General features: G+C 42.7%; 1 protein-coding gene across 1 annotated transcript; it reads right to left on the bottom strand.

The window, feature by feature from the left end:
- Window positions 1-11103: 11103 nt before the first annotated feature.
- On the bottom strand, window positions 11104-11691 carry LOC132406108 (protein S100-A11-like). Its single transcript, XM_059991335.1, has 2 exons — window positions 11520-11691; window positions 11104-11359 (listed from the first exon to the last, which is right to left on the bottom strand). The coding sequence occupies exons 1-2, from the start codon at window positions 11655-11657 to the stop codon at window positions 11204-11206; spliced, it is 294 nt and encodes a 97-aa protein (XP_059847318.1). The 5' UTR covers window positions 11658-11691; the 3' UTR covers window positions 11104-11203.
- Between the last annotated feature and the right edge of the window lie 7723 nt (window positions 11692-19414).

Consider the following 19414-nt stretch of genomic DNA (forward strand, 5'->3'; position numbering starts at 1 on the left):
CGCTATTACGCTGTTACAGGAGTTCTAGCATTTCTTCTGGTGCGTCTGAGGGGCTGTTCCCCAGACCCTCTTTTATCCTGACTCACAGGGTCTCAGATGTCAATCAGGTTGGTATGATGCAATCCCTCCACCAACCCCCCCCCCCCCCCCCGGTTCATTGCCTGGGGGCTTCGATGCATTGTACAGGATTCAATACACAATTCTGTCTCCAAGAGACAATAGCCGTTATCAATGGTTCCGCCTTTCGGAGGCCAGGACACATTCCAAACTCTTTGTGGATTCTGCATGTCTTTCTCTCATTTTCTGGGTCTCCTGAACTGACTCAATAGTGATCGTGCGATTCTCAAAAAGGAGGGGGCCACGGGTGTAACAGTACAACATCAGGCCTGTCACCTTGCGAGGGTTCGTCCTCTTGAAAGACAGACAGACATCGGCCTCTGAAACAGAGATCACAGATGCTGCAGGGATCCTGGTAGCTGTGCTTTTATTCTCGCTTTCTGAGAGAACATAAAATGAGCCCATCTGGAAGTAAAGCTTCACAGTCATTCGTGATGTTAGCTTTCGCTTTGTAGTAAGAAAGGGCCTGCAAACCCTGCCAGAGCTGATGTTGCCTCTAGCCTCGCTTGGAATTGTTCCTTAGCTGATGTAATAGCCCTCCGCAAGTCTAACTCGTTTCCTTGTACAGTTGTGGGTTGCCAGACTTGAAAATATAAGCATGTGAATAATAAATAAATCATGGAAATTACAGTGAAATAGTAGTATAGTGTTCATGGCCCATTCAGAAATCTGATGGTGGAGAGGAAAAGCTGCTCCCAAGACCATCTTCAGGCTCCTGTACCTCCTTCTCTAATCAGTGCTGGGGAAGTTAAAGCCCCCACTCTACACACTGTTTCCGCATCTTTCCATAATCTGTCTGTATATCTCTTCCTCCACCAGCGGTTAATATCATTGAAAGAATTGACAGGCACATTGAGAGACTTGAATGAACAAAGAGCCAAGATGATTCTGTACAGGAGGATGGTTTCTGAGTAACCTAATTTTTGATGCAATTGAAGAGAGTCCAGATGATATTGACTGTAGTTTAAAATTTTTGACAGATTATCATAAGACTGGTTGATAAAATTAAGGCTTATGGAACAGGAGGGGCAATATTGAATGGAATTAAGAATTGGCTTAAGGATAGACCAGCATGCAATGCATCAAATGAACAAGGCAGGAGCATTGCAGACAGCGGCCTTTCTCAAGGAATGGAACATAACTAGCAGATGAACATTAACACCGAGGAGAGTTAGGTGGTTGAGGGATGGAATAGGCAATACTTACTCCTGACACTATTCTAAAGAGTATTCTAAGAGAGGACAGAGAGACCAGAGTCTTCGTGTGGATAAATCTAAGAAGGTTACAGGTCATTAAAAGAGGATGCAGTAAAGGAAAATTGATCTTGGTAGCATCGAATACAGAAGAAAGGAAATCTGACTAAACAGTTCATAAGCTTTGGTTAGGACACACTAGAATACGGCACCAAGTTCTAGTCACAGCACTTTAGGGAGGGCGTGAAGGAGTTGGTGGGAGAATAATAACAATGTATGAAGCAGGGGCAAGAGAAAGGCATTTGGCTCTTTGAACTTGCTCCCCCATTCATCCATTTCAGCTAATCCTCCACCTCAGAATATCCAGTCCACATTTTAATAATGTTGAGAAATTTGTAATCTGCAAAACTGTTTTAATAACATTAGTTTGAGAGCGTATTTATATCTTTAACAACCAGTAAATGATTGACCCGTGTGGGTCTATTCTTGTTTAAAATCTGGCTCCTTCAGTAAATGATTCATCCATCAAACATCCACCCAAATGGGTAGGGTCAACGCATTGGTGTGGAATGAAGGTAAATTTCTGACAGAGCAACCTATCAAATTGATTCAGCAATTCAGGAGGTTGGAATTTAATCTTTAATAGGGGGATTTTGAGGAGCTAAGCCAGTGAAAACTGGAGGGTGGAGTTGACTGCAGTGATTGACAATCATGCTATATAAATGGAGAAGGGAGCAGGTGAATAGGGTCTTCTTGCATTTGTAGAGCTGGTAAGGCAAGTTTTGTAGTGACACAGATGGCAGCTAAATGATTGCAAATTAATGAAAATGGTCTTAGTTGTATAATTGTTAACTAAATTTAGAATTTATTCATTTTGAACTTTTTGATATTTGCTTTCTGTATTTTAAGGTTTCAGTTAACATTTACTTTAACATAATCTTGCTGGTTTAATTAGCTAAGTTATCAAATTAATCTTGCTCTATTTTACTGTATCATGATGGTGCAAGTTTTAAAATTTCATGAAGGTAGTGACTAGAACTTTTCAAAAGCACAAAGATCTCTTAAATTCATCCATTTTAAAGCTGTAGTTAACTAAAATCTAGTTCATAATGAAGACACTGGAACTGGGCAAACTGCCCAGGCGCCATGATACATTTGTTATGATCTAATGTTACATTTACATTTTATGATCTACATTTGTTATGATAATATTTGTACATAACATTTGTTATGATCTACATGTTACATTTGTTATGAACTAATGTTACATTAGTTATGATATGGTTTGGGGAAAACTAGAATAGTTTTGTAATTTTCCTAGTACATAAAACACTATTTGCCAAAAGACTACTACAGACATAAGGTTGTGGTCTGTTATTTGTAATACTGGATTTTTTAAAAAGTTAAAAAATTGGAGTCTTGGACATTGGTGTGTCCAAGATGAATTTATTGAAGTATGTATACCATATAGAACACTGAAATACAATTTGCTACACAAAACAAAGAACCACAATAGAATTTAGTGAAGACTAACAAACATCCAATATGCAAAAGAGGGTAATTCATGCAAATAAGATAAAAATAAACAAGTAATTTGTAGAACGTGAGCGGCAGAGTCACGGACGGGAAACAGTTCAGCGCTGAGGTGAGTGAAGCTGGTCCAGGATGCCTGATGGTTGCTGGGTGACGGCTGCTCTGCTGGAGGCGGACGGGATCGGGAACGTTATTTGTCCAGATTCTGCACTTACAATTAACCTGTGCTGGTTGGGAGATGCAATGCTGAACTACTACAGTCCATTGGGTTAAGAAAATGCCAAAGAACTGTTGTGAAGTTAATTTAAAGATTTCAACTCTAATGTTTTGGGTTGATGGGTGGTGCAGGAGTGGAAGTGCCTTTCTCAATTGGGATGGTGTATAATAACGGGTGGGAGTCGGGTGTTCCACGCACCGGCCGCTTTCCGCCTTTGTTCTGGAGATTGAAAGCTTGGAAATGATGTCTGAGTAGACACGAGTGTTTAATTGTAGAGAAACAGTAAAGGGAACACGACCTTTGATCCTGATGCTCTATCTTGGCTGTTCAAGCCAGGGTCATCCTTGCGTAATGAAATCAAAACTGGAGGCAGATATTGACTGTTTTCGTAAGTAATGGCAGCCCACACACAAAATGCAGGAGGAACGCAGAATGTCAGGCAGCATCTACGGAGGAATAAGCAGTTGATATTTTGGGCTAAGACCCTTCACCAGGTCTGGTCAGTACTGTACTCACTGTCCAGTCCTTATGAAGCGACTTGGCCTGCAGAATCTCTGCATTCTAGTAAGGGAAGCCCAAGTACGCTGGGTCACACCCATTGTCCCCGTATTGAAGCAGAGGTCCAGCCGCATTTGTGAAGGTCACAAGATGACTATTGAGTCCTGCCGCTGAGACGTCATCCTGTTGTTTCTAGAGTAGAATTGCATTTTATCTGGAGGACCACAGTTCCCTCGTCTGGAGAGGACTTGTCCACAGCAACAGGTTATCAGAAGGCAGGCCTGGGAAGAGTTTGATTCATCTGTGGCAGTGAGCCATGCGGTATTGCTGCAGATATTTTCAACGTTACTGTGGACTTGAATGATGTCCTGGTTATGGCAGGAGTCCGTGAAGTGTGTTTGAAAAGTAGAAAAGGCCAACTTTCAAACTGTATTTGGTGGATGAAGTACCCTTGGCACATAAGCATTAAGGGATTATACCCAGTGAAAGTGAAAATAAAAATAGTTGCCTATGCCCCTGCCCCATGTTCTGTCACTGTACTGAAGGCACAGCTGGAATTGTTGAAATCTAATAATTCTTGCCAAATCTTGCAGGCTTCTTGGCTCCAGCACCACCGACTGTGGTGAATGGATGTGAAGTGGAGGTAGTCTGAAGATCAAGAGGCATTACTGCAGTGTGTGGATGTGATTCTCCAACATCCTGCTGGACTAGAGGGAATCTCACATCCCCATGTGATGGTGCGCTGCTCCATTAAATGGAAGATGGCTCTGTGAGTTATGTGCAGAATGCACTTATCCCTGCAAGTGTAAGTGCTACACCTGTCCCTACACCTCTTCTCTTACCACCATTCAGGGCCCCAAACAGTCTGTCCAGGTGAGACAACACTTCACTTGTGAGTCTGTTGGGGTCATCTATTGCATCCGGTGCAGCCTCCTCTACATCGGTGAGACTCAACGCAGATTGGGGGACCGCTTCGTCGAGCACTCCACAACAGACGGGATCTGCCGGTTGCCACCCACTTCAACTCTGCTTCTCATTCCCATTCAGATGTGTCCATACATGGCCTCCTGTACTGCCACGATGAGGCCAAACTCAGGTTGGAGGAGCAACACCTCATCTACCGTCTGGGTAGTCTCCAGCCCCTTGGTATGAACATTGACGTCTCCAGTTTCCGGTAATTCCCTCCCTCTCCCTTCCCCCAACCCACTTTCACTCTGCCTCCTCTTCTAGCTGCCTATCACCTCTCTCATGATCCTGCCTTCTTCTACTACCCATAGTGCTTTCCCCTTACATTCCTTCTTCTCCTCTCCTGCTTATCCCCTCCATGCTTCCCCTCCCCCACCCCTTTCCTCTGATTGGTTTTTCTCCTGGCACCTACCAGCCTTCTCCTTCCCACCCTTCCCCACCTTCTTTATAGGGCCCCTGTGTCATCTCCCTCTTCAGTCCTGACGAAGGGTCTTGGCCCGAAACGTTGACTGTTCGTTTCCATGGATGCTGCCCGACCTGCTGAGTTCCTCCAGCGTGTTGCGCGTGTTGCTTTGACCACAACATCTGCAATGTGCTTTGTGTTAAAAATGCTGATAGCAGCAGAGAAGCAATAGTCTCGGCTGTATAGAAAAGGCTTGGGTATCATAGTTCCATGAAGGCATTTTTGGATGTCATTCCACAATTTACTCAGATTTCAAATATATTCCATGGAATAAAGCCAGATGTGTTCTCTCATGTGTTCAAAGATGAGCTTTGGTATAAACATATTAATGTTTTGAATGCAAGGAAGTGCTATGGAAACGGATGCTCCCAGCCAGCTTCAGATGCCAGTGACAGGAATACAGGGCCAAAGGCTGATGATTCATCTGGAAGGCATGACTGAGCGCCTCAGGCCCTGCTTAGCGTAACTCTGCACCCAACCCTCAACATTAAAGGCAGCGCAGTGAGTAGATCTTGACCTCTGGTGCTATCTATGAGGACTTTATACGTTCTCCATATTCTACAAGGCTTCTTCTCCGTTCTTCAGCTGCCCCACCCACCTGTCAATATTTGAAAGATATGAGGGTTTGATCGGTTAATTGATTACAGTAAATTTTTCTGCACAGAGGACTCATTTTGCCTAATTTCAAACAATAACGAGGTGGCCTACAGGGAAGAAGTCATCTCTCTGATACAGTGGTGTCAAGAAAACAACCTCTCCCTCAATATTGCAAAAACAAAGGAGCTGGTTGTGGACTACAGGAGGAATGGAGACAGGCTATCCCCTATTGACATCAATGGATCTGGGGTTGAGGGGGTGAACAGCTTTAAGTTCCTCGGCATCCACATCACTGAGGATCTCACGTGGTCTGTACACACCAGTTGTGTGGTGAAAAAGGTATAAGAACCTTCTACAAGGCCACAACTGAGAGCATCCCGACTGGCTATATCACTGCCTGGTATGGGAACTGTACCTCCCTTAATCACAGGACTCTACAGAGAGTGGTGCGGACAGCCCAGCACATCTGTAGATGTGAACTTCCCACTATTCATGGTTTTTACAAGGACAGGTGTGGAAAAAGGGCCAGAAGGATCATTGGGGACCCCAGTCACCCCAACCCCAAACTGTTCCAGCTGTTACCATCTGGGAAACAGTACCGCAGCATAAAGGCCAGGACCAACAGGCTCTGGGACAGCTTCTTCCACCAGATATCAGACTGATTAACTCACGCTGATTTGAGTGTATTTATATGTTACATTGACTGTTCTATTAATTATAAATTATTATCATTTAGACTGAGATGTAACGCAGATTTTCACTCCTCATGTACGTGAAGGATGCTAGAAATAAAGTCAATTCAATTCAAAAGAAAGGCTTCGACAATAACATCAAAGTCAGCCTGAAGAAATTCAACATTACTTCTGAAAACTGAGATGGCAATGCACTCAACAGGGACACCCGGAGAAAATCAGTTGAAAAGTGAGCTGTACTGTACAAGAACAACCTCTGATCTGCCTCAGATCAAGATACAGTTAGCTAGGTTAGCTAGGCAGCTATGAAAGGAGAGACTAAACAACTAAAAGACCCAAACACTAACCACGGTCACTACATACTCTTGCCCACAGCGCAACAGAACGTGGATCCTGGATCAGCTTCTACAACCTTCCGAGCGCCCACCACAAAACAACCCTGTAGGAGAACATCACACTGGACTCAAGTGATTGCACCACTACTACGATGGTGCAGGTGGAGCCCTGAAGGACAAGGGATGATCATTGAGGGATGATGAAGTTTAATTATCATTCAACAATACTTGGATATAGCCAAACAAACCAGTGTTCCTCTGCGGCCAAGGTGCTGAACACCTTACCAACAGTAAACAGTCGGCCTTCCTTATCCACGGACGATTGGTTCCGAGACGCTCCACGGATACTAAAAAACACAGATGCTCAAGTCCCTTATTTAACCTGTATTAGTACAGTGGTCTTTAGGACCCAGTGGAACCCGGAACTTTATTTAACACGTCTCAGTATGGTGGACATTAGGACCTGGCGGTGAAGCTCTGAATCCACAGTGTTTCTGTTCACAAAAATAATCACAATCACGATTGAAAATAAAGTGGAAATAATAAAGCGATCAGAAAGAGGTGAAATGCCATCAGTCATTGGAAAAGCATTAGGCTGCAGTTGGTCAATGATCGGAACAATTTTAATGGAGCATGTGAAAGGCCCAGCCCTGATGAAAGCTACAATTATTACTAAGCAATGCAGTGGTTTAATTATTGAAATATGTATGTTTCTTAAGTGTTTTATATGCATAAAAAGGTGAAATATGTACCATATACTAAGAAAAACGTTTGACTAACTGACGCTAAATAATACCAGATGTACCTGTTTCGACTTCAAATCAGACTTAAAGACAGACTCAGGAATGGAACTCATTCATAACCCTGGGACTGCCTGTACTTTTAAACCATCTCTAGATTACTTATAATACCTAATACACTGTAAATGCTATGTAAATAGTTGTTTACTGTATTGTTTAGGGAATAATGACAAGAAAAAATAGTCTGTACATGCTCAAACAATGAGTGCTGGAGAGAAAACTTCCAGGTTTTCCCGACCCGCGGTTGGTTGAATCCGCGGATAAGGAGGGCCAACTGTACGGCTAAAGCAAATAGCACATATAGTAGCAACTTCAGAAAAACATATAGTCACAGGAAAAATATAATATAGCCTGTGTCTCTGAGTGGCATGACTGTAGATTGTCCTGGTCCAGCTTGCTCTTGCACTGAACAAACGCTGGAGGACGGCACTGGGCAAACACCAGAGGGCAGCACCAACAGCAGGGTCCAGCCCCCAATCCAGCTCGTCCAACAGAGGGCTTTGCTCTCTTCCTTGGGCGACTGCAACAGGCCAAAGCATGCACGGCCACCCCACAGCTGAGGCCTAGCCCTTCCCACAAATAAACAGACTCGGAGTATGTACGCTACCAATATCCAACATGGTCTTGCAGCCTCAATGAAAATGGCTGAGGTAATCACTCGCTGTGTTTCTTAGCACTGAATCAGCACAATGGTCCTCAAGTCCAGATGACAATATCACAATAGGTCTAGCTCCATCGTTATTGACCAACTCACCGATGGGATAGTTCTACAGTCCTTGAAGTACTTAGTATTCCAGCAATGGCTTGTGTTCACTATCAGGTTTATTATCACCAGCATGTGACGTGAAATTTGTTAATTTTGCAGCAGCAGCTCAATGCAATACATAATATAGAAGGAAAAACTGATAAGAAATAAATTACAGTATACATAAATTGAATAGATTAAAAATCATACAAAAAACAGAAATACGGTATATTAAAAAAGTGAGGTAGTGTCCAAAGATTCCATGTCCATTTAGGATGGCACAGGGGAAGAAGCTGTTCTTGAATCGTTGAGTGTGTGCCTTCAGGATTCTGTACTTCTTACCTGTTGATAACAGTGAGGAAAGGATATGCCCTGGGTGCTGGAGGTCCTTAATAATGGATGCTGCCTTTCTGAGCCACCGCTCCTTAAAGATGTCCTGGGTACTTTGCAGGCTAGTGCTCAAGATGGAGCCGACTAAATTTACGACCTTCTGCAACTTCTTTCAGTCCCGTGCAGTAGCTACCCCATGCCAGACAATGATGCAGCCTGTCAGAATGCTCTTCGTGGTACATCTATATAAGTTTTTGAGTGTTTTTGGTGACATGTTAAATCCCTTCAAACTCCTAATGAAGTAAAGCCACTGTCTTGCCTCCTTTATAACTACATCATCGATATGTGGGACCAGGTTAGATCCTCAAAGATCTTGACACCCAGTAACTTGAAACTGCTCACTCTGTACACTTCTGATCCTATTATGAGGATTGGTATTGTACATACCAATCGTCTTACCCTTCCTAAGGTCCACTAGCAGCTCTTTCATCTTACTGACGTTGAGTGCCAGGTTGTTGCTGTGGCACCACTCCACTAGTTGGCATATCTCACTCCTGTACGCCCTCTCATCATTAAAAAAGGCCTACAAGATGAACAAATTCACCTTTGACTTGACTTCTAGCGCTGCCTTTAATGTATAGGGTTGGGTGCAGAGTTACGCTAAGCAGGGCCTGAGGCGCTCAGTCATGCCTTCCAGATGAATCATCAGCCTTTGGCCCTGTATTCCTGTCACTGGCATCTGAAGCTGGCTGGGAGCATCCCTTTCCATATCACTTCCTTGCATTCAAAACATTAATATGTTTATACCAAAGCTCATCTTTGAACACATGAGAGAACACATCTGGCTTTATTCCATGGAATATATTTGAAATCTGAGTAAATTGTGGAATGACATCCAAAAATGCCTTCATGGAACTATGATACCCAAGCCTTTTCTATACAGCCGAGACTATTGCTTCTCTGCTGCTATCAGCATTCTGCACATAACTCTCAGAGCCATCTTCCATTTAATGGAACAGCACACCACCACGTGGGGATGTGAGATTCCCTCTAGTCTGGCAAGATGTTGGAGAAACACATCCACACACTGCAGTAATGCCTCTTGATCTTCAGACTACCTCCACTTCACATCCATTCACCACAGTCGGTGGTGCTGGAGCCAAGACGCCTGCAAGATTTGGCAAGAATTATTAGATTTCAACAATTCCAGCTGTGCCTTCAGTACAGTGACAGAACATGGGGCAGGGGCATAGGCAACTATTTTTATTTTCACTTTCACTGGGTATAATCCCTTAATGCTTATGTGCCAAGGGTACTTCATCCACCAAATACAGTTTGAAAGTTGGCCTTTTCTACTTTTCAAACACACTTCACGGACTCCTGCCATAACCAGGACATCATTCAAGTCCACAGTAACGTTGAAAATATCTGCAGCAATACCGCATGGCTCACTGCCACAGATGAATCAAACTCTTCCCAGGCCTGCCTTCTGATAACCTGTTGCTGTGGACAAGTCCTATCCAGACGAGGGAACTGTGGTCCTCCAGATAAAATGCAATTCTACTCTAGAAACAACAGGATGACGTCTCAGCGGCAGGACTCAATAGTCATCTTGTGACCTTCACAAATGTGGCTGGACCTCTGCTTCAATATGGGGACAATGGGTGTGACCCAGCGTACTTGGGCTTCCCTTACTACAATGCAGAGATTCTGCAGGCCAAGTCACTTCATAAGGACTGGACAGTGAGTACAGTACTGACCAGACCTGGTGAAGGGTCTTAGCCCAAAATATCAACTGCTTATTCCTCCGTAGATGCTGCCTGACATTCTGCGTTCCTCCTGCTTTTTGTGTGTGGGCTGCCATTACTTACGAATACAGTCAATATCTAGTTCCAGTTTTGATTTCATAATGCAAGGATGACCCTGGCTTGAACATCAGGATCAACGTAATTTTGGCTCGTGTTCCCTTCACTGTTACTCTGCAGTTGAACACTCGTGTCTACTCAGACATTCCTTCCAAGCTTTCAATCTCCGTAACAAAGGCGGAAAGCGGTCGGTGCGTGGAACACCCGACTCTGCCTCTGTTGTAACCATCCCAATTGAGAAATGCACTTCCACTCCTACACCTCCCGTCAACCCAAAACATTAGAGTTGAAATCCTTCAACTAACTTGCCAACACTTCTTTGGTATTTTCTTAACCCAAAGGACTGGAGTAGTTCAGGGTCGTATCTCCCAACCACCACAGGTTAATTGTAAGTGCAGAATCTGGACAAATAACATTCCCGATCCCGTCCGCCTCCAGCAGAGCAGCCGTCACCCAGCAACCATCAGGAATCCTGGACCAGCTTCACTCACCTCAGCGCTGAACTGTTTCCAGTCCGCGACTCTGCCGCTCACGTTCTACAAATTACTTGTTTATTTTTATATTATTTGCATAAATTACCCTCTTTTGCATATTGGATGTTTGTTAGACTTCACTGAATTCTATTGTGGTTCTTTGTTTTGTGTAGCAAATTGTATTTCAGTGTTCTATATGGTATACATACTTTAATAAGTTCATCTTGGACACACCAATGTCCAAGACTCCAATTTTCAACCACAACCAAGGCAAAATAAAACAATTCATGATACTTTATTTAAGTGCAGCGAAATACAATGTTAAGAACTTAAAACATTTCCTTGACAATGGAGCTGCAGGCTGCAAATTTTTTGTCATTCAGGCCTTGTATTTATCCTTTGGCATGTTTTTAAGCGATTCATGGCAGAAAGCACCGAGTAAGATCACCAGCTGTCCAAACTCCACAAAATCCATCTCCCCATCACCATTCAAGTCCATCATAACCTTCTCCAAGCCCTCTTTGTCATTCGGGTTCTGGGGGGGTGACAGAACAAAATAAATCAGTTTACAAACTTGTTCAGTGTGCACATGCTTTGATAGCTTGTATCCGTCCTTTAAAAAGGTAACCTTGGCCCCCGATTTAAAAATCTCCCATTTTGACAATTTACTCTAACCCATCATCATCAGAACATACCTTCAGGAGACCTGGCAGCTGAGTATTTACAAGTTCTCTTACTTCAATCCTATTCAGTGTATTTGGGTTACCATCTTTTCCGGCATAGTTTTGGAAGATAGAAACCAATGCACCGATACATTTTTCCAGTTCAGTCATGGTTAGATTAGGAGCAGATCTAAAAGCAAATCAACTTGGGGTGGGGGCAGGGACAGGGGTGAAGAAAAGTGCAGTTAGTGATGCAATGAAAGTATTACACAAGTATAATGTTACTGTCTGAATACAATCCCAAACAAAAGGTTAGAATAAAATGTCTCTACATTTACTTTAGTGAGCAATATACTGCTCTCAGAATGCAGCAACTGCATCATCAGTTGTGCTGTTGCAGCTCATGCACTGTTTAAAGATACTCCTGGAAATACACCCAATGACGTGCTCCAAAGCAGTCATTTCCTCAGACAGCTGTGGAGGCCAAGTTACGAGTATACTTAAAGCAGATGCTGATTGGCTCTTGATTACCAGGGGTATCAACAGTTACGGGCAGAAGACAGGAGAATAGGTTGAGTGGGGAAATAAATCAGCCATGATTGAATGACAGTAGACTTGTTGGGACAAATTATGTTCCCATGTCTAATGGCTTTAGCACAATGAAAATGCAAGTCAATCAAGACCTTGAGTTCACTTTGCCATTAGATCTTCTTGCCCCAACTGATCCCAATCAATTTCCATAATGACATGAAGTTAGTCTTGGCACTTAATCAAGATTGTGACTATGCAACCACAGCATTCCAGAGTTTAAAAGAAGATCAGAGTTTCAGACCCTGGCAAATTGAAATATATGGAATTAAATAAATATCTCTCACTTATTACATGTTTTAATTCCTTAAATGCCTTCAGGAAACCTATAGAAGTTCACAAACTCCAAACCCAATAGTGTAGCACAAGGAATGAACAAGTAGTAATGTCTATATATGGCAAATGAATTTTAACAAGCCCACCTCAAAAGGCCCTTGCCTCATTTCTAAATGCACTGCAGAAGGCATTTGCAATTCTTACCTTTCTCGGCCAAGACTGTGACGTGCAAAGATTGAACCCAAAATTAGTTCAAGTACATTTTGGCTGCCACAAAGGCAAAATGCACTTGCACAGAAGAGTTGCAAGATATGGCCACAATTGGAAAATTGAGCACGGTAGAAGACTGGATAAGTAGGGTTGAATATTTCAAAGGAGTAGGCTAAGGATAGGGACAAGAGTACAGTAAAAGGACCAAGACTTCAAATTAGGGAAACTAACGTTCCCACAAGAGTGGAAAACTGAAACAGAACTCGTAATCAGAGTACAAAATCTTAGAGATCAATTAAATATTTATTATACTCTATTGGATATATTATTTACATGAAGTACAAAAGAGGTCTGTGGGTGTGATCTCATCCTTTATTATAAAAAGGTAAATACTTCCAACAAAAGCAGTACTGTATTCCAGCCGTACAGGACTCGGGGACAATGTCAGCAAAGCTTTTATTTGAGGCCTTAAATTGTTCTCTATGATCTGAACATTAACTTTGCACTCGAATGATGCCCAGATCCAATTAGTATTGCAATTTAGAGTACTTCATTCTACCAACCAGTGAAAACCCATTTCCATACCATTTGCCTTCTCTACTTATTCTTGCCTTGTTACAAAGACCTCCCCCTCCCACACCCCAAACAGCACAGTTCCCCACCTATATTAAGTAAGGTAAGGTTGGACAAGCTGAACTTTTTTCTTTAAATCCAGTATTACAAATAACAGACCACAACCTTATGTCTGTAGTGGTCTTTTGGCAAATAGTGTTTTTATGTACTAGGAATATTACAAAACTATTGTAGTTTTCCCCAAACCAGATCATAAATATCCTAGTTCAAACGTACCATGGCGCCTGGGCAGTTTGCCCAGTTCCAGTGTCTTCATTATGAACTAGATTTTAGTTAACTACAGCTTAAAAATGGATGACTTTATGGATGACGTTGTGTTTTTTAAAAGTTCTAGTCATAAACTTCATGAAATTTAAAAACTTACACCATAATTATACAGTAAAATAGAGCAAGATTAATTTGATAACTTAGCCAATTAAACCAGCAAGATTATAACATTAAAGTAAATATTAACTGAAACTTTAAAAAACAGAAAGCAAACATCAAACAGTTGAAACTGAATAAATTCTAAATTTAGTTAACAGTCATACATCTAAGACCATTTTCATTAATTAGCAATCATTTGCCTGCCGTCTGAATAACTACAATACTTACCTTACCAGTTCTACAACTACAAGACGACGCTATTCAGCCCCACCCGTCTGTTTATATAGCATGATTGTCAATCACCGCAGTCAACCCCGCCCTCCAGTTTTCACTGGCTTAACTCCTCAAAATCCCCCTATTAATGATTAGAGCTCCAACTTCCTGAATTGCTGAATCAATTCGATTGGTTGCTCTGTAAGAACGTTTCCCTTCATTCCACACCCACACATTTGGGGTCAGATGTCTGATGGATGAATCATCAACTGAAGGAGCCAGATTTTAAACAAAAACTTGTTTATTGACTTGCAGAGTAGACCCACGTGGGTCAGTCATAAATACACTCTCAAACTGATGTTATTAAAACAGTTTGCAGATTACAAATTTCTCAGCATTATTAAAATGTGGACTGGATATTCTGAGGTGGAGGATTAGCTGAAATGGATGAATGGGGGAGCAAGTTCAAAGAGCCAAATGCCTTTCTCTTGCCCCTGCTTCATACATTGTTATTATTCTCCCACCAACTCCTTCACGCCCTCCCTAAAGTGCTGTGACTGGAACTTGGTGCCGTATTCTAGTGTGTCCTAACCAAAGTTTATGAACTGTTTAGTCAGATTTCACTTCTTCTGTATTCGATGCTACCAAGATCAATTTTCCTTTACTGCATCCTCTTTTAATGACCTGTAACCTTCTTTGAATTATCCATACGAAGACTCTGGTCTCTCTGTCCTCTCTTAGAATACTCTTTAGAATAGTGTCAGGAGTAAGTATTGCCTATTCCATCCCTCAACCACCTAACTCTCCTCGGTGTTAATGTTCATCTGCAAGTTATGTTCCATTCCTTGAGAAAGGCCGCTGTCTGCAATGCTCCTGCCTTGTTCATTTGATGCATTGCATGCTGGTCTATCCTTAAGCCAATTCTTAATTCCATTCAATATTGCCCCTCCTGTTCCATAAGCCTTAATTTTATCAACCAGTCTCATGATAATCTGTCAAAAATTTTAAACTACAGTCAATATCATCTGGACTCTCTTCAATTGCATCAAAAATTAGGTTACTCAGAAACCATCCTCCTGTACAGAATCATCTTGGCTCTTTGTTCATTCAAGTCTCTCAATGTGCCTGTCAATTCTTTCAATGATATTAACCGCTGGTGGAGGAAGAGATATACAGACAGATTATGGAAAGATGCGGAAACAGTGTGTAGAGTGGGGGCTTTAACTTCCCCAGCACTGATTAGAGAAGGAGGTACAGGAGCCTGAAGATGGTCTTGGGAGCAGCTTTTCCTCTCCACCATCAGATTTCTGAATGGGCCATGAACATTATACTACTATTTCACTGTAATTTCCACGATTTATTTATTATTCACATGCTTATATTTTCAAGTCTGGCAACCCACAACTGTACAAGGAAACGAGTTAGACTTGCGGAGGGCTATTACATCAGCTAAGGAACAACTCCAAGCGAGGCTAGAGGCAACATCAGCTCTGGCAGGGTTTGCAGGCCCTTTCTTACTACAAAGCGAAAGCTAACATCATGAATGACTGTGAAGCTTTACTTCCAGATGGGCTCATTTTATGTTCTCTCAGGAAGGGAGAATAAAAGCACAGCTACCAGGATCCCTGCAGCATCTGTGATCTCTGTTTCAGAAGCCGACGTCTGTCTGTCTTTCAAGAGGGCGAACCCTCGCAAGGAGACAGGCCTGATGTTGTACCTGGTAAGGCTCTGAAAACCTGTGTCACCCAACTGGTGGCGGCATACAAAGTCATTTTCAATTTCTCATTGTTACAGTTGGAGGTTGCCCACCTGCTTCAAAAAAGCCGCAATGATACCAGAGCTCAAGAAGAGCAGGGTGAGCTGCCTTAATCACTATCGTCCAGTAGCACTTACATCTACAGTGATGAAGTATTTTGAGAGGTCGGTTATAGCAGAATCAACTCCTGCCTGAGCAAGGGCCTGGACCAACTGCAGTTTGTCCATCGCTACGACAGGTCTACAGCAGGCACGATCTCACTGGCTCTCAACTCGGCCTTGGATCACCCGTACAATACAAGTACCTATGTCAGGTTGCTGATTATTGACTACAGCTCAGTGTTTAACACCATCATTGCCATCAGTTCTGATTGAAAAACTACAGATCCTAGGCCTCTGTACCTCACTCTGCAATTGAATGCTCGACTTCCTAACCAGAAGACCACAGTATGTGCAGATTGAAGATAACATATCCTCCTTGCTGATGATCAACACTGGTGCACATCAGGGGTTTGTGCTTAGCCCACTGTTCTACTCTCTCTACACCTATGACACTGTGGATAGGCACAACTCAAATACCATCTATAAATAAATTTGCTGATGATAACCATTGATGGCAAGATCTCAGATGTTGACGAGGAGGGTGTACAGGAGCAAGATATTCCAGCTAGTGGAATGGTGTCGCAGCAACAACTTTGCACTCAGCGTCAGTAAGACCGAAGAACTGATTGTGGATTTCAGAAAGGGTAAGATGAGGCAACACGCCCCAGTCATCACAGAGGGATCAGAAATGGAATGAGTGAGCAACTGGGTGTCAATACCTGGCCCAACATATCGATGCAGTTATAAAGAAGGCAAGACTATATCGCATTAGGAGTTTGAGGAGATTTCTTATGTCCCAAAAGCACTCGCAAATTTCTATAGAGGTACTGTGGAGAGCATTGTAACTGGCTTTATCACTGTCTGTAATGGGGGGTGGGGGGCTACTCCACAGGATCGAAGTAAGCTGCAGGGAGTTGTAAAATCAGTCAGCTCCCTCATGGACACGTGCCTTGATAATATCCAGGACATCTTCAAGGAGCGGTACCTCAGAAAGGCATCATCCATCATTAAGGATCCCCACCACCTAGAACATGTCCTCTTCTCATTGATATCATCAGGAGGGAGGTTCAGAAGCCTGAAGGCACTCACTCAATGATCCAGGAACAGCTTCTTCCCCTCTACTACCAGATTTCCAAATGGACATTGAACACATGAACATTCCCTCACTACTGTTATTTCCAATTTTTGCACTGCTTATTTAATTTATATATATATATATATATATATATATATATATATATATATATACATATATTTATACACAGACATTTTTAGACATGTAATAGACATTTTTTCTCTATTATTATATGTTGCATCATACTGCTGCAGCAAAGCAACAAATTTCACAATAAATACCAATGGAAACAAACCTGTTTCTGATATTAAACTGACTGGAACGCTCCTTTGAGAAAACGTTCCACACCCATCTGTAACAGCGTCTGGACAGGCAACTCTTCGTTCCTAAGCACAGTCAGGATCAACAAGAAAAGCTGCCTTAACCTAACTATATCTCTCTACAGACTCTCCATATCTCTTGCACTATTTGCTTTTGCACTCAGTTTAGCATCATCAGCAAACTTAGATACACTACACTTGGCCCCTCTTCCAGATCAGATCATTAATATATATATATTGTGAACAGTTGTGGGCCCAGCACGACCCCTGTGGTACACCGCTCACCACTGATCGCCAACCAGAGTAGCACCCATGTATCCCAACTCTCTGCTTTCTATTTGCTAACCAATCAATGCTAATACATCACCCTTAACTCTATACATCCTTATCTTACCGATAAGTCTTTCATGTGGCACCTTATCGAACGCCTTCTGCAAATGCAAGTAAATAATTTCCATCTGTTCCCCTCTATACCAGCAAAAGGCTCTTTCTCTAATTATGCATAGATGGCTTCCGCATTTGTTAAAGTCCTTGGTGCACAGGTTGCCACGTGTCAGCATGCTCCAAAGCCTTGCTGGGACGCACCAGCCGAGGTCCTAGTACATCTTTCCGGATCACAAAACTTCAACATGGGCTCTTCAGCTTGGACTCTTTTCAATGTTTGGAAGCACTCTTCTTGCTTATGAGACAAAATTCACTCATTTTGCTGCTGAAGGATTGACCTGTGTTGCTGACCCAGTAGACAGCTGAGGCATGATCTCGGACAAGTAAGCCACATCCCCAAGAGACAGCTCACTTCCTCCTTGTTTCAGGCCTCTCTACATTTTCAATAGCTGACATCTTTATTGAGTCAGGTTTCACACCCTCTTCTGATATGACATCCCCCATGAAAGTCAGTCTTAACACCAAACTCAGATTTCTCTTAATGTGATTTCAAACTGCCATTCCATGTCACGTCAGGCACATGTCTCAGTTGTGCATAGTGTTCATCGTTGGTGGGCCCCAGATGATGATACCATCCATCATGGTCGCGAGACCAGCTATGCCCTCAAAGACCACGTGGATGGTTTTATGGCAGACTTGTGGTGCAGGCAGGATCCCATACGGTAACGAAAGAAAACAAATCTTCCCTGGGTGTGGTAAAAGTACACAGTCTTGAACTTGCCTCATCAAGCTTCATCTGCCAAAACCCAGACGATGAGTCGAGCTTACTAAACCACTTGGCAGCTGCAAACGAGGACACAATCTCCTCCCCTATTGCCAATTTAAAATGTTCTCTCTCTATGGCTTTACTGAGATCTCTTGGGTCTAGACATGTCCACGATGCTCCATTTTTCTTTTGCACAATGACCAGTGAGCTCACCCAATCTGGCAGTTCTATATTTTCATTTATATTTATCATTATTATTGTATAATCTATATTTTCATTTATATTTATCATTATTATTGTTGTGAGCAGAGAGACAACATCTGCCGGAAGTAAATTCCTTGTATGTGCACAGGTACTTGGCGATTAAAGTCTGATTCTGATTCTGATTCAGCTTTCTGTACAACATTGATCTATTCCAAGCATGCTAGTTCTTGTTTGAGTTTGTCTCGAAGTGCAAACGGACTTTCCTGCTTGCAAGGACAACAGGAGCCATTGTCTTATCTGTATGAATTTAGTGAGTTCAAGGTAAGCATCCAAGCCTCTGAAAGGCATCTGTGTACTCTTCCATGAGTGAAGCGTGGTCATCTTTGGACTGTGAAGCTGCTATGAAAACTCTTCTCACTAGATTGAGCTTTCCACGTGCACTCAGATCCAATATTGGCTGTACTTGCTTTTCTACAATCAGTAGCTGTGCCTTTTCATGCTACCTCTTGTGAAGGTTACTATACAGCTCCCTTCTAGTGGAATGTTCCCTCTGGTATTGCTTGTCACTTTTAACTTCACTGGGTAAACCTTGCTCTTTACTTTGAGTGTCTTGTAATCATCCATGGATACCAGATTCTCCTGGGCTCTGGTGTCAAGCTCAAATGATTACTGTCTCATTCACAGTCACTGGAACAGTCCATTCTGTTTTACCAGCACCAGCAGGCTGTTGTGAAACCATGAAGACTTGCTCAATTTCCTTGGCAACAGTGTGCCCCTTTCTCTTGATAGCCCCAGCTTTGCAGCACTTTGCAAAATGATCTTTCTTTGCACAATTACTGCAGGTCTTTGGGATGTGCTTACCTCCACATTTGCTGTTTGAGCCTAGCTCTTCACTTTGCGGTTGCTTTGGGAAATGCCTCGCGGTCTGCTCCTCTGTTTTCACAGCATGCTCTGTTGTCTCTACCTGGTGCAGTGCCTTAGCTTGTGCTGGTGCGGACTTTGCTGCCCTGCACGGTCCTTTCCAGCAGCAAATCTT

The sequence above is a fragment of the Hypanus sabinus genome, chromosome 16 (assembly GCF_030144855.1).
Source record: "Hypanus sabinus isolate sHypSab1 chromosome 16, sHypSab1.hap1, whole genome shotgun sequence".
Lineage (NCBI taxonomy): Eukaryota > Metazoa > Chordata > Chondrichthyes > Myliobatiformes > Dasyatidae > Hypanus > Hypanus sabinus.

What these genes read in the sequence shown, in the direction of transcription:
- LOC132406108 (XM_059991335.1), bottom strand. Translation starts at nt 11,657, where the DNA reads ATGACTGAACTGGAAAAATGTATCGGTGCATTGGTTTCTATCTTCCAA. An exon ending in AGCTGCCAGGTCTCCTGAAG is followed by an intron (nt 11,360 to 11,519) that starts GTATGTTCTGAT and finishes TCACCCCCCCAG; the next exon opens with AACCCGAATGACAAAGAGGG.